The sequence below is a fragment of the Melozone crissalis genome, unplaced genomic scaffold, assembly GCF_028551555.1.
Source record: "Melozone crissalis strain CALT ecotype California unplaced genomic scaffold, PUWL_Pcris_2 ptg000537l_1, whole genome shotgun sequence".
In the NCBI taxonomy this organism is placed as follows: Eukaryota; Metazoa; Chordata; class Aves; order Passeriformes; family Passerellidae; genus Melozone; species Melozone crissalis.
The window spans coordinates 2,730,308-2,744,082 of NW_026536235.1; the positions used below are offsets into that span (position 1 = coordinate 2,730,308).

Sequence of the window (13,775 nt, forward strand, 5' to 3'; positions counted from 1 at the left end):
CCTTGCCCAGATCTCCCACCTTCCCAGATCTCCCACCTTCCCAGATGTCCCTCCTGCCCAGCCCAAGGTGGCAACGTGGGCCCTTTCACTGAACCAGGTGACCCCAGAAGCTGCTGGAAGGGGAGGTGCCTGCTCAGATTTTGGGGGCAAAACAGACGAAAGCCCCAAACCAGGAGAGCTCCCACCTCCCAGTCCGCTCCAGCTCAGGACCGCTGTGTTTCTCCGGTTTGCTGTGGGAAGAACTCTCATCCAGAGCTCCCGGCATCTTCCTCTTTTCCTGTGAGCACAGAATTCAGCTCTAAACTGGCATTTTCCAGGTATTTTATCAACCACCAGCTTGTTGTGCTCCTGGCCTGGGTGTGGCTGTGCCAAACTGGGAATCCCAAGTTTAGCAGAATTTGGGGTGTTGCGCTGCCTGTCCCCCTTGCAGCACCCACCTGGGAGGGGACATTTTTGGGGGGCTCGATCCGGATGGAGGGGTCCCACTCTCCCGGAGGCAACACCGTGACCTGATCCAGGAACTCATCGATGCCAGCCACGAGGTCAGCCCGGTCCTTGGCTTTGTAGGCAACGTCGTGGAAAACCTGCCCAGAGGACAGCCCCAGTGAGAGCACAACCCACCCCAGGTGTCCTCACCTGGGCCGCTCCCCTTTGGCTATGGCAGGATCATCTTCCTCAAATCTCCAGTTGGAAATGGCAGCTGGAAACGTTCCCCCAGCAGGAAGAATCTGAGCATTGTGGTGCTTGCAATCATCTCCTCCATGAGGTCACCGTCCCTCATGGCTTTGAGGAGAAGTTCTCCCACCCTGGCAGTGCCGCCCCTGGGATGGTGCCAGCCCTGGGTGTGGGGAGGATGAGGTGCAGGATGAATCCCGGGTGGGATTTCAGCCCTGCTCCCTGTGGCCACACTGGAGGCATTGGCTCAAAGAGGAGAAGTTAGGGGTCACTTAGAGGTGACCTTATTGCCTTAGAGGTGACCTTATTGCCCTAGAGGTGACCTTATTGCCCTCTTAGAGGTGACCTTATTGCCTTAGAGGTGACTTTATTGCCTTAGGGGTGACCTTATTGCCCTCTTAGAGGTGACCTTATTGCCTTAGAGGTGACCTTACTGCCCTCTTAGAGGTGACCTTATTGCCCTCTTAGCAGTGACCTTATTGCTCTCTTAGAGGTGACCTTATTGCTCTCTACACCTTCCTGAAGGGAGGTTGGAGATAGGTGGGGTCGGTCTCTTCCACCAGGCACCAACTGACAGAACCAGAGGACACAGTCTCAAGCTACGTCAGGGAAGGAATAGGTTGGATATTAGGGAAAAGTTTTTCACCAAAAGAATAATACAGTACTGGAATGCTCTTCCCAGGGAGGTGGTAAAGTCACCATCTCTGGATGTGTTTAAGACTGGACATGGTGCTATAGTCTAGTTGAGGTGTTGTGGCATAGGTTGGACTCAATGATCTTAGAGATCTCTTCCAACCTCATTGTTCTGTGAATCTGTGATTCTGTGATTGATTCTGTGATTCTGTGACACCCTGACTCCCAGGAGAGCTCTACATTTTGACCTGAGGCTGTGGAGAAGGCTTCTGAAATTGGTTGGTAGCACTGAGATTACAGCTGTGCAGTTGATTAGAAGTGTGTAATTTCACTTTTCTGCCAAAATCCAGCAGGCAGAAAGGCAGGGATGGGGCTTGGGATGGAGCTGGAGGGAGAAGTGGGGGGCTGAGATTGGGATAGGCCAAAGAGCAGATGTTGGAGCTCTGGATGCTGAGGATTTTAGACTTTCTGTGCTGACACGTGTTTAAAAAAAGACTGGACATGGCACTTGGTGCTATAGTCTAGTTGAGGTGTTTGGGCATAGGTTGGACTTGATGATCTTAGAGGTCTCTTCCAACCTCATTATTTTGTGATTGTGTGATTGATTCTGTGAAGTTCCTCTGGCCTGGGCAATGCCACCACTGGGGAAAATGTCCTAGGCACCCCCTAGGGAAGGATGGGATGTGGGATGCACCCAGAGGGAATTTCAGCCCCCGGGATTTGGGGTGGTGTAAATCTGCCTGGTTTGGGGTGTGAATGAAGAGCTGGGACAGCAAATCCTCTTCCTCACTGCTCCAGAGACAGGAAATGGTGAAGAACCCCAAAAGTGACCCCGAGATCCCCCTTGTCTCATCAGACCTCATCCGTCATGGTGGTGGCCATGGACCTGCCGATCTCGTGGTACTGATGGGCTTTTCCTCCTGGCCCCAGCAGAACAAACAGGAACCTGGACAAGGAAAACCAAACTGAGAGAGGGGAATGTGGCTTCACTCCAAGAGCACCCAGAGAAACCCCTGGGCCCTCAAGAGGAAACACATTGGTTCCCTACCTCCTTGATGGATTGAATTGCTCACCAAAACCAATCACAAATCTCATTTTGGGGCCAATTTCATTGAAATGAGTGCATAGGTTTCAAAGATCCAGCAGGGAAGGGAGGAAGGTGAGGAGCAGCATGGGAGAAACATTCAGCTCCCACTTGTTCACTTGGGCCCCAGATTTGATTTCAGGTGGGTTTGGGGTGATTTCAGGTGTGTTTGGGGTTTTTTAAATAAAAAGTTGTGCTTCTCCTTCTGACCTTGTTGGGATGGGAACTTCTGTCATTCCCGACAGGAGCACGGCCGGGGTCAGGCGGACAAAGGCCACGAGGGGCTGGTGGAGGAAATCCAGCTCTCCCACCAACACGTTGGACGCCTCCGCTCCACTGGGGATCTTCTTCATGAAGTGCAGCTCCGCCTGGGCATGACCAGCCACTCTCAGGGAATTCCCCAAAAACGAAGCCCTCAGGGTCCCCCAGGGTCCCTCTCACCCCCCTGGAGGAGTGGGAGAGGTGCAGAGGTCTCACCTTGCTTAGGTCCATGGCACTGGTCTCAGGGGTCACCCCATTTTTAGCTTCTGCAGTGGTGGGAGAAGGGTGAGGGGTGAGGGTTTGGGCTGGGAGGGAAGAGAAAAACACTCAGAAAGGGAGGAAGGGAGGAGTTGGGGTGTTTGTTATTTGCCAGAACAAGTCTAATGGGGACAAAGTCACCCAGAAACCCCCATGTGGTGCCAAAGCCTGGAGAACACCTCACCTGGTGTCAAATCCCTGGAGAAACCTTCACCTTGTGGTAAAGCTTGGCAGAAACCTCCAGCTGGTGCTAAAACCTGGCAAAAACCTCATCTGACCTCAAGTCCTGGAGGACTTCACCTGGTGGTTCCAAACCCCACAGAACCTCACCTGGCTCCAAACCCTGGAGAACTTCACCTAGTTCCAAGCCCCACAGAACCTCACTTGGTTCCATACCTGCAGGACCTCACCTGTCTCCAAACCCCACAGAACCTCACCTGGCCCCAAACCACACAGAACCTCACCTGGCTCTAAACCATGCAGAACCTCACCCAGCCCCAAACCCCGCAGAACCTCACCTGGCTTCTCCAGCAGGTGCAGGTCCTGTTTCTTGCTGACATCAGCGAAGGAGCGCACGATGGGCAGGAGGTTGTTCCTCTTCCTCTCGTTCTGGTGGTGGTGCTTCTTCAGCAGCACCTCCCGGACCTTGGCCCGCGTGCGCTCGTCGAACTCGGGCGAGGGCTCCTGCTGGGCCAGGATCAGATCTGGGGGGACAGGGACACCAGGTCAGAGCATGGACCTGCCCTGCCTGAGCCACTCTGCCCCTAAAGCCCTGAACCCCGGTGTGTGGAGGGAAAATGGAATCAGAGTAATGTGAGGAAATGGCTTGGAGTGAGTAATTATTGAACAAGGGCCAGCTCCTAGGTAGAGCCAAACAGCCAGGTCCTGAAATACTCAAAATGTGCAGGATGTCCTCCTTTTTTGCTGCAGAACATTCTCCCTTTTACTGCAGAATATTCTCCTTTTTGCTGCAGAATATTCTCATTTTTTGCTACAGAATACTCTCATTTTACTGCAGAATATTCTCTTTTTTGCTCCAGAATATTCTCCTTTTACTGCAGAATATTCTCCTTTTTGCTGCAGAACACTTCTCCTTTTTACTGAGAAAAGTAAAGGAAAAAGTAAAGTAAAGTAAAGTAAAGTAAAGTAAGGTACTGCAGTAAAAGGGAGAATATTCTCCTTTTACTGCAGAATATTCTCCCTTTTCCTGCAGAATAATCTCTTTTTTTACTACAGAATATTCTCCCTTTTACTGCAAAATATTCTCTTTTTTTTGCAGCAGAACTTTGCTCCAGTCTCTCTCTAACCCAAAAATCACTTTCCAAAGGACCCCACACTGCCAGCAAGAGCTGCACACCTGGAGCCCACTCCCATTCTAGGAACTCGTCCCAGATTGCAAGGCAAGATGTATTCTATCACCATCTGTGTGGCAGTTGTCTTTTGTCAAGTGGGCAGTTTTTCCTCATCTCTTCCACACCCACTCCTCTCTCAGGAGGGGACACCTGCTGATAACAGCTATTGAATGCCTGGCTGATAAGAACTACAGCATCCCATTGGGAGATGTGAGCCCAGAGGGAGGAGCCAAGCATTCCTACCCAGATATAATCTGGAGATTCTGGAACACCAGCACGGCTTCTCCACTGGATTCCCCAGAGGAACAGCAACTGCCTCTTCTTCCTCTGGACCTTCAGAGGAAGACTGCACCTTTCCACAGGATCCTTGCTCCAGCAGAACCAGCCCTGACACTGCAGGAGGGCTGAGCCACAATTCCAATGAGATTGCTGCCAACACCCTGACCCACAGGGTGTCAGGTTGAGTTCTGACTCTGTCAATGTTGTTTTGGTTTACTGCATTATTTTATCCTTTTATCTTCTTTGCTATTAAAGAACTGTTATTTCCTGCTCCCATATTTGTTGCCTGAGAGCCCCTTAATTTCAAATTTTATAGCAATTCAGAGGGAGGGGGTTTATATTTTCCATTTCAGAGAGGCTCCTGCCTTCCTTAGCAGACTCCTGTCTTTCCAAACCAAGACAGAGCCCCACCAGGCCAGCTGGGAGCCCCAAGTCCCGGGCAGGATTTCTCCCCCGTACCGGCGATGTCCTCAACACTGGTGGCGTGCACGTCCAGCAGCACGGTGCCGTTGATGATGCAGCTGCGCAGCTCGAAGAGGCTGTGCAGGGACAGCGTGGCCACATAGGGTTTGCTCCAGCGCTCGCCCCCGTCCTCCACATCTTCCTCAAACTTCAGCCACCTGTGGATTTGGCCAGAGAGAAAAGGGCTCCAGCCCTGCAGCCCCTCGGATAAAAGCGTGGAGTGGCTGGAGGAGGTTCCTGCAGCTGGGAGAGTTCCATGTCCCAGAGAACGGGGACTCCTCTGCCACCACAGCTGGCAGCAGGGATCACAGAATCCTGGAATATCCTCAGCTGGAAAGGACCCACGAGGATCACAGAGTGCAACCCCTATGCAGGACACCCCAACAATCTCACTTAAAACTGTCCCTGGCGTCTGGAGACATGGAATCATGGAATGTCCAGAGGTGGAAGGGACCCATGAGGATTACAGGATCATGGAAGCTCTGTAATTGGAAGGAACCCATGAGGACCACAGAGTGCAACCCCTGGCCCTGTGCAGGACACCCCAACAATCCCACTTAGAGATGTCCCTGGCCTCTGGAAACATGGAATCAATTCCAGAGGTGTAAGGGACTCATGAGGATCACAGGATCATGGAATCTCTGGAATTGGAAGGGACCCACAAAGACCATCAAGTCCAACTTCTGGCTCAGGATAACCCCAAAAATCCCACTGATGCCCAAACCAAGCATTCCCTGACCTCTAGAACCATGGACTCTCTTAAGTGGGAAGAGACCCACAAAGATCAAGTCCCATCCCTGGCCCTGCCCCGACACCCCAAAATCTCACCCTGTCTCCGACAGCTTTGTCCAAACACTCCTGAAGCTCTGGCAGCCTCAGGGCTGTGACCATTCCCTAGGGAGCTGTTCCAGCAGGGGAAAAACCTTTTCCCAGTGTCCAGCCTAAACCCCTCCTGGCACAGCTTCCTGCCATTCCCAAATCCCAGGGATTTATTTACCTGGCCGTCTCCTTCCACTCGGCATCTTCCCCCTCCTTCACGCAGATCTCATCCAACTCCGTGAACAAGTCATGAGGAACATGCTGCTCGTCCTCCTCCGTGCCCAGGATGAACTGGACCCGCTGGGATGGGGTGTCTGGGGACAGGAGGAGATTCCCCATCCCATTTCTGAGCCTGGATCCATCCCAGCACACTCACATTCCAGTGGCATCACTGGGATCAGTCCAGCCATAAACGCTGGGCTGGCCCCTTCCCACAGCTCCCTCCGGGCTCTCACAGGGGAAGGTGGAGCCTCCATCCCATAAGGATGGACTGCTTTCCTTCCCCACACCTCCAGTTTTACACCAGAATCCCTAAATCCATTATAGATATTTTATTTTATTTTATTTTATTTTATTTTATTTTATTTTATTATTTATTTATTTAACTGCAAAATCAGAAAAAATTTGGAAAAAGAAGAGCCTTGCCAAAAAAAAGAAAGCCACTTTTCCTTGGTAAAACAGCCCCACAAAGTGTCCACAGGGACTGCTTTCCTTACCCACACCTCCAGTTTTACAGCAGGATCCCCAAACCCATTATGGATTTTTTTTTTTTTTTTTTTTTTTTTTATTTTATTTAACTCCAAAGCCAGAGGAAATTTTGGAAAAAGGGAGCCTTGCTAAAAAAAAAAAAGCCACTTTTCCTGGGTAAAACAGCCCCACAAAGTGTCCCCAGGGACCTGGCTGGGCAGTGGCATGGTGGGCACCTCGGCAGGACTTACAGTGGTATCCCTGCTCGGTGGGCACCGCGTCCTTCTCGCGCTCCCGTTTCCGGTGCTTCTGGCTGTGGGCGCGGTGGTGCCGGTGGCTCTGGCGCACCAGCGGCATCCGCACGCCCACGTACAGGGTCCGGTGGCCTGGGGAAACAGGATGGTGGCAATGTTGGTGGCTCAGCCAGCACAGCCACCCCAGGAGGAGGCCACAGAGTCAGGGCAGCTCCTCAGGGACCCGCGAGGTTCATCCAGGACCCACACAGGACACCCCAATGCTGAAGATTGCAATGCAAGATGTTTTCCATTACCATCTGTACGGCAGATTACCTTTGTCAAGTGGGCAGTTTGCTTTATCTCTCTCTTTGAGTGACCACAATCACACCTCCCTCGGGAGGGGACATTCTGCTGATAACAGACTATGGAATGTCACTGCATGGCTGATAAGAACTATAACATCCCATCATGACATGCTCTGCCCAGAGGGAGGAGCCAAGCATTGCTACCCAGATATAATCCAGAGGTTTTTGAGACACCAGCACAGCTTCTCCACTGGATTCCCCAGAGGAACAGCAGCTGTCTCTCCTTCCACTGGATCTTCAGAGCAAGAATACATCCTTCTCTGCAGATCCCCCTTGCTCCAACAGAACCACACCTGACACTGCAGAAGGGCTGCAGCCACAATTCCAACAGGACTGCCACCCACAGGGTGTCAGGTTGGGTTCTGACTCTGTCAGTGTTGTTTTGGTTTACTGCATTGTTTATTTTATCCTTTTTTTTTTCTTTTCCCTATTAAAGAACCGTTATTTCCTGCTCCCATATTTTTTGCCTGAGAGCCCCTTAATTTAAAATTTATAGCAATTCGGAGGGGTGGGGAGGGTTTACATTCTCCATTTCAGGGAAGGCTCCTGCCTTCCTTAGCAGACTCCTGTCTTTCCAAACCAAGACACCCAAAACTCCCACAGCAACTTCCCTCAATGTAAATTTCAGTGGACCCCTGACTTTGACAGACTTGTCCTTTTTTCCAAGCCCATTTTACTCAAGCTTCACACCAAGGGATGGTTTGGGGGTCACCTAAATGTGCCCTAAAAGCACCAAAACCCTTCTCAAATTCCAGCTTGGGCTGGACAACACCACCACCACCAACCCTCAGATTTGCTCATTAAGCAGGAGATAATACAATAATTATAGTTTTGAAATCTTTTTATGGCAGAAGGTGACAAGAAAAGGTCAAAGGAGCCCCATGACAATGAACTCCAGAAGGGAAAACGGAATCTCCACCACATCAAATCATTCTCCTGCCCTCTCCAAGCTAGGAGCAGCTGCTGTGGGAAAAGCAGATGGGAATTATTCAACCCCATGGACACATTTCACACTGGGCCTCCACCAGGGCTTTAAAAGCCGTTGCAATAAAAAATAAATCAATAATTTGTTGTTTAACCAAGAACCACAACAGGTTTTGCTGCTCTTGATGTGACACCAGGCAAGGGACATTGCAGGGACTTTTTCCCAGGCCCTGGTGGCTCCTCCAGCAGGATCCCAGCAAGTTCTCAGCAGGATCTCACCTTCCAGCTCCTCCTTCTCATAGTGGATGTTGACCACATTGCTCGTCCTGCCCTGGTCAATCACGGCCTCCTCGTCGTGTCTCTAAAGAGGACAAGAAGGGAAAATTTGGTGATGGGTCTGTGGAGCTCCCTGTCCATCCACCATTCCATGAGGATCACGGCTTCTCCTCCAGGCACAGCCCAAAAACCAGGGACTTGTGGAAGGTTCTTTTCCCAATCCCAAATAAACCCATCCGTGTTGTACACGATGGGAGTCTGGAATGGTTACTGTGGGGGGAGAGGCACTTCAGACCCAAATTTGGGCATTTCAAACCTAAAAATACTCAACCCCCTGCTTTGTTTTTGTAGTTGATTTCTTAAAAAATGAATAAATACACAGGGATTTCCAAGCTGGGGGAAAAGAGCCACTTTTGGTCTCAGGGTGGCTCCTGCAGGACTCCCTGGGTGGCTCTTGGCTACAGGACGTGGTCACCAACGACCTCCAAAGTTCTTCAAGGTCCTGTAGAGGCTCAGGCTCCCCTTGGTGGGAGTTCCCCATGGAAAACAGCATTTCCCATCTTTTAATTGGGATTTCTGAGCAACCTGTGCTCATGGGAGGTACCCTGTCCATGGCAGAGAGGTGGAGCAGGATGGTCCAATGGTTTTCCAGCCCAAACCATTCCATGATTCTTTTATGCTGCAAATACTAAAGGAAGGAATCACCACTGCTCACCTGCCCTTTCCTTGTGCCCCCAGACAACCCAAGAAAACCAAAATCCCATCATCTGTGCTAACAAACATCCTGCAATGCCCAACAACCCATATTTTCCATGAGTTTCCCAGTTATTCCTCATTTAAAGGCTCAAGGAGAAGGTTTGGGATGATTGAGTGGATGAGGTCCAACCTTGCCTTGATGCCATTGCAGTGATTGAAAATTACTCAAACGACAAAAAGCACACCCAGAGTTTGATTCCTGAAACTAAAGGTGGAAAAGGAGCAAAATCCTGAGGGACCTGGGGGAAAAGAGCCACCTTTGGTCTCAGGGTGGCTCCTGCAGGACTCTCTGGGTGGCTCTTGGCCTGAGGACGTGGCCACCAATGACCTCCAGAAGCCTTCAAGGTCCTGCAGATGCTCAGGCTCCCCTTGGTGAGAGGTCCCCCAAAGAAAACAGCATTTCCCATCTTTTAATTGGGATTTCTGAGCAGCCTGGGCTCATGGGAGGTACCCTGTCCACGGCAGAGGGATTGGAGCAGGACGGTCCGATGGTTTTCCAACCCAAACCATTCCATGATTCTTTTATGCTGCAAATACTAAAGGAAGGAATCACCACTGCTCACCTTCCCTCTCCTTCTGCCCCCAAGAAAACCAAAATCCCATAATCAGTGCAAACAAACTCTGCAATGCCCAACAATCCATATTTTCCATCAATTTTCCCAATTATTTTCCATCAAGTTTCCCAATTATTCCTCATCTAAAGGCTCAAGGGGAAGGTTTGGGATGATTGAGTGGATGAGGTTCAATGCCATCACGGCGATCGAAAATTATTCAAACAACAAAAATCACCCAGATTTTGATTCCTGAAAGTGAAGATGGAAAAGGAGCAAAATCCTGAGGGAACTGGGGGAACTAGAGGGGCTGCTGGATGAGATTCCAGGAGCAAGAGCTGAACCAGCTCAGAGCAACCACAGCTGGAATCTGTAAGGAAAGTTTCCAACCCCACCAGGCAGACACTGCCCTTGTATCGATAATGATGCCACGAGGTGATTGGAAAATGGAGAATAAATAATGGACTATGATTTCAGCTGGATATCAGGGAATCTGTTCCCCCCAAATTCCTGCTTTAACCCACGGATGGAAAACCTTCAGGTCCTTCCAGGCACGGGTGAGTTTGATGAGGAAGAGGAGCAAAGATTCCTGCTGGGAATGATTGCTGATGCATGAGCACTAATTCCAGATTTCCAGTGTCGCTTCCTCTGCCTGCTCCTGGACCTGCCCTCTCCCCACGTTGCCCAGCAGCCGGATTTTCCTGTGCCAGTGGCTCTTCCGTCCTCGCTCCAGTGACATCCATCGCCACCCTCCTGCCCTTCCCAGCACCCTCCAGAGACACCAAAAGGGACTAAACCCCAACCCTGGAAAAGGCACAGGGTGAAAGGGCTTGATAAATCACAATTTAAAATGGGAATTTTAATAAAATGGCAAGTTTGAGCACACCTGTGGCAGTGAGAGTAAACAGGATTTCTGTCCTCACCATCCATCACCACACTCCTGCCCTTCCCAGCACCCTCCAGAGCCACCAAAAGGGACTAAATCCCACCCTGGAAAAGGCCCAGCGTGAAAGGGCTCAATAAATCACAATTTTAAATGGGAATTTTAATAAAATGGGAAATTTTAGCACAGCTGTGGCAGTGGGAGTGAACAGGGATTTGAGAGGGGCAGATTCAATCCTGCCTCAATTCAAGGCTCTTTCTCCCCAAAAGGACATTTTGTCAAACCTCCCCTCCTGCACCCCAGGGAAGCTCCAGCAGGATTTGGGGGCATTTTCCCTCCCTCAGGGGATGCACAGCCCCAGCAGAGCCCCTGGGATTCTCCCAGAAAGGGTCACGTTGTCACTGCTGTGACCTCGTGGGTCCCTTCCCATCCAAGCCATTCCTTCATCCCCATGTCCATCCCCAGTTTTGGGGGACTCCAGATGGATCAGGGGTCAGATTCCCTCAGGACAAGGTCACCTTGTGTCCCTCAGCTCCAAGAGACAAAAAGGGACGGGATCAGAATCCAGAGTTCCAAACCCAGGATTATTTACACTCCCCAAAACTCTGCACACTCAGAAAACACTGAGGAGGGGAAGAACCCAGCTCTGGTTCATGGAAAATTCTCCAGAATGAGGTGAAAACACCACATCCTGCCAGGGGAAGGACAATCAGCATTGGAGTGGATTTTAAACCCAAATTCCCAAAGAGGAAGTGAGGTACAAACTGTCAGGAAAAGAAACATCATGGGCAGGGCTGGTTTCCATCCAAACTTCGTGCAGAAAATCAGGGAATTCCTGGAAGGTCTCACTTTGGCACAAGCTTTCTATAAACTACAAGGACGTAAAATTTGGTGGGTGATTGGTTGATGATTTATTATCATGGTTTGTATTTTTGTTTGGTTTTTTTTGGGGGGGGGGTTAGTTCTGGGGTTAATTCTATGTCTTTAGGGGTGGTTGTGGAGTGATAATGGTGGTTGATTGGGTTTTTTTTAATAATAGGAAATGTAGAGGAAGATTAATTGAAAGTATTGATGATAAGTGATTTGGATAATGTGGGGATATATGGTTTAATTACTTGATGAAAGAAAACAAATGTCAAGATAAAAAAAGTGAGGTACAAACTGTCAGGAAAATAAACATCATGGGCAGGGCTGTTTCCATCCAAATTTCCTGCAGAAAATCAGGGAATTTCTGGAAGATCTCACTTGGGCACCAGCCCCATCCCTTGGGGGATTCTCATCATCCAGAGCCTGCCCTGCCACGGGACAGAGGCTCCGGATGTGAAAAATGCATGTATTTTATGATTGGCTTTTCGCAAATATTAAAATGAATACTATATGTGTTGTGTTAGAAAATAATGCTGTAATAATTTTCTTAAGTACTGTGTTAAATATAGTTTTAGGCTATAAAAATTGTTAAAACAGAAACGATGCTATGTAAGATGCTTTGTTTAACAGAAAGGGCTTGCAGCGAGATAGCAGCCCCAGGACACCTAAACCTTTCAGAGAAAGGGAATTTATTGCCTTCTTATCAGAAGAAAGGAACTTCTTCCCGCCTTGGAGGCACTGTTAGGATTAGAAAGAAGAAGTTGACACTGACCAGACGGAATCCTCTGTTTGAATGGAATTTATGCATCATGTATGAAGTGTATGAATATGCAATGGGCTATTGTTCCTAATGGTTAGTCCTTTGTTAACGGGGGTCCTTTTTCAGGCTCATGATGCCCAGAAAAAGGTACCCGGACGTCCGTAACTCTTTGCTTTTTATTGTCTCTTATTTTCCTAATTCAGTTTGTCCAAATTGTTATTACTCTAATTGTGTCACTATTCTTTTTAACTATTTTATTACTATTAAACTTTTAAAAATTTTAAAAACAAGTGATTGGCGTTTTTCACAGAGGACAAGCCCCATTCCTCCTCTCCTCCCTCTCCAGCTCTGCCTGACTCCCCGAGCTGAGCGAATCTGGCATCTCCATCCTCCAGACTCGTTTGCTTTATGAGCTCCCTGCAGAGCTCACCTGCCCGGAAAGGTGACCCGGGTGTCGAATGACCCGGCCGGGAAGGTGACACCGAGCTGGGAAAATCCCATTGGGACCAAGCTCGGAGCCCCACTGAGGGTGATTAACCAGGATTGAGGCTCCAGGAGCTTTAGGAGGGGCAGGTGGCACCGGTGGGATGCTCTGACATCCCATGGACCTTCCCTTCCCTGGACACATCCCCGAAATCACAGCGAGGGAAATGCTGCCCCTCAAACTGCCCCAGTCCCAGTCAGGCAACTCAGCATTGTTCTGGTTTTTTAAGTTCTTTTAAGCCTCCTGATGTTTGTATTTCTGTGATGAACTTTCCTATGGACTTCATGTAAATAATTAATTGCTTTGCATTCTTTTATGGAGGAGGATAAACTTGATGGGCTCTTGGTTTTGTCCAGTGTCATTGGAGAGGTGGCACTGTCACCCTCCAATCCACTGTCACTTTTGAAAAGCTATAAATGTTGGAGTCAGAAATTAAACTTCCCTCTCTTTTACCTTGGAGATTCCAGTTCTATTAAATGTCCTGGAGTGACAGACTGGGAGGGGCCGCTCCCCTGAGGACATTCAGGGGGATTTGAGGATTTATGGCCATGGAGCCGTGGGTTTGGGGTGGGATGGGATGGAGGGGCTGTTCCCCCAAGAACATTTGGGGGGATTTGAGGATTTATGGCCATGGAACTGTGGGTTTGGGATGGGATGGGATGGAGGGGCTGTTCCCCCAAGAACATTTGGGGGGATTTGAGGATTTATGGCCATGGAACCATGGGTTTGGGATGGGATGGAGGGGCTGTTCCCCCGAGGACATTCAGGGGAAATTGAGGATTTATGACCATGGAGCCATGGGTTTGGGGTGGGATTGAGCAGAAAAGGGGGTGGCCCCAAAGCAGGGGTTATCCCAGGATGCCTGGATGGGCACCAGCCTTGCCTCTCCATCCTCCTCCACTGCCGACAGCCTGGCAAGCACCAAATCATCCAAACTGGGCTGCAAGGGGGATGCTGAGCTTGGCATCGCTCACCCCGGAGTCTCAGAGCAGCCAGAGTTGTTTCAATTTGCTGTTTTCTAAGGAAAAAAACTCAATTTGGCTGCCTGGAAGTTGTTTTCTGAGGAGACTGAAAGGAATTGTTGCTACTAGGAATGAAATCAGGAATGGCTGGAGCAAGGCAGGAAAACCCATTTTGGTCACCTCCATCTCACATCCCCTTGG

The 13,775-nt window shown here is 49.7% G+C and overlaps 1 protein-coding gene across 1 annotated transcript in view; it reads right to left on the reverse strand.

Annotated features, from left to right (window-relative positions):
* The window catches only part of SLC4A8 (solute carrier family 4 member 8), a 31,176-nt gene that overhangs the window by 15,254 nt on the left and 2,147 nt on the right, over window positions 1–13,775 (reverse strand). Inside the window, exons 2-11 of the mRNA XM_054295214.1 lie at window positions 8,315–8,396; window positions 6,762–6,896; window positions 6,002–6,137; window positions 5,002–5,162; window positions 3,430–3,615; window positions 2,870–2,958; window positions 2,603–2,760; window positions 2,167–2,254; window positions 438–584; window positions 186–277 (exon numbers count right to left, since the gene is read on the reverse strand). Of these exons, the coding sequence (XP_054151189.1) occupies window positions 186–277; window positions 438–584; window positions 2,167–2,254; window positions 2,603–2,760; window positions 2,870–2,958; window positions 3,430–3,615; window positions 5,002–5,162; window positions 6,002–6,137; window positions 6,762–6,896; window positions 8,315–8,396 (1,274 nt within the window). The remainder of the gene's footprint in view (window positions 1–185; window positions 278–437; window positions 585–2,166; window positions 2,255–2,602; window positions 2,761–2,869; window positions 2,959–3,429; window positions 3,616–5,001; window positions 5,163–6,001; window positions 6,138–6,761; window positions 6,897–8,314; window positions 8,397–13,775) is intronic.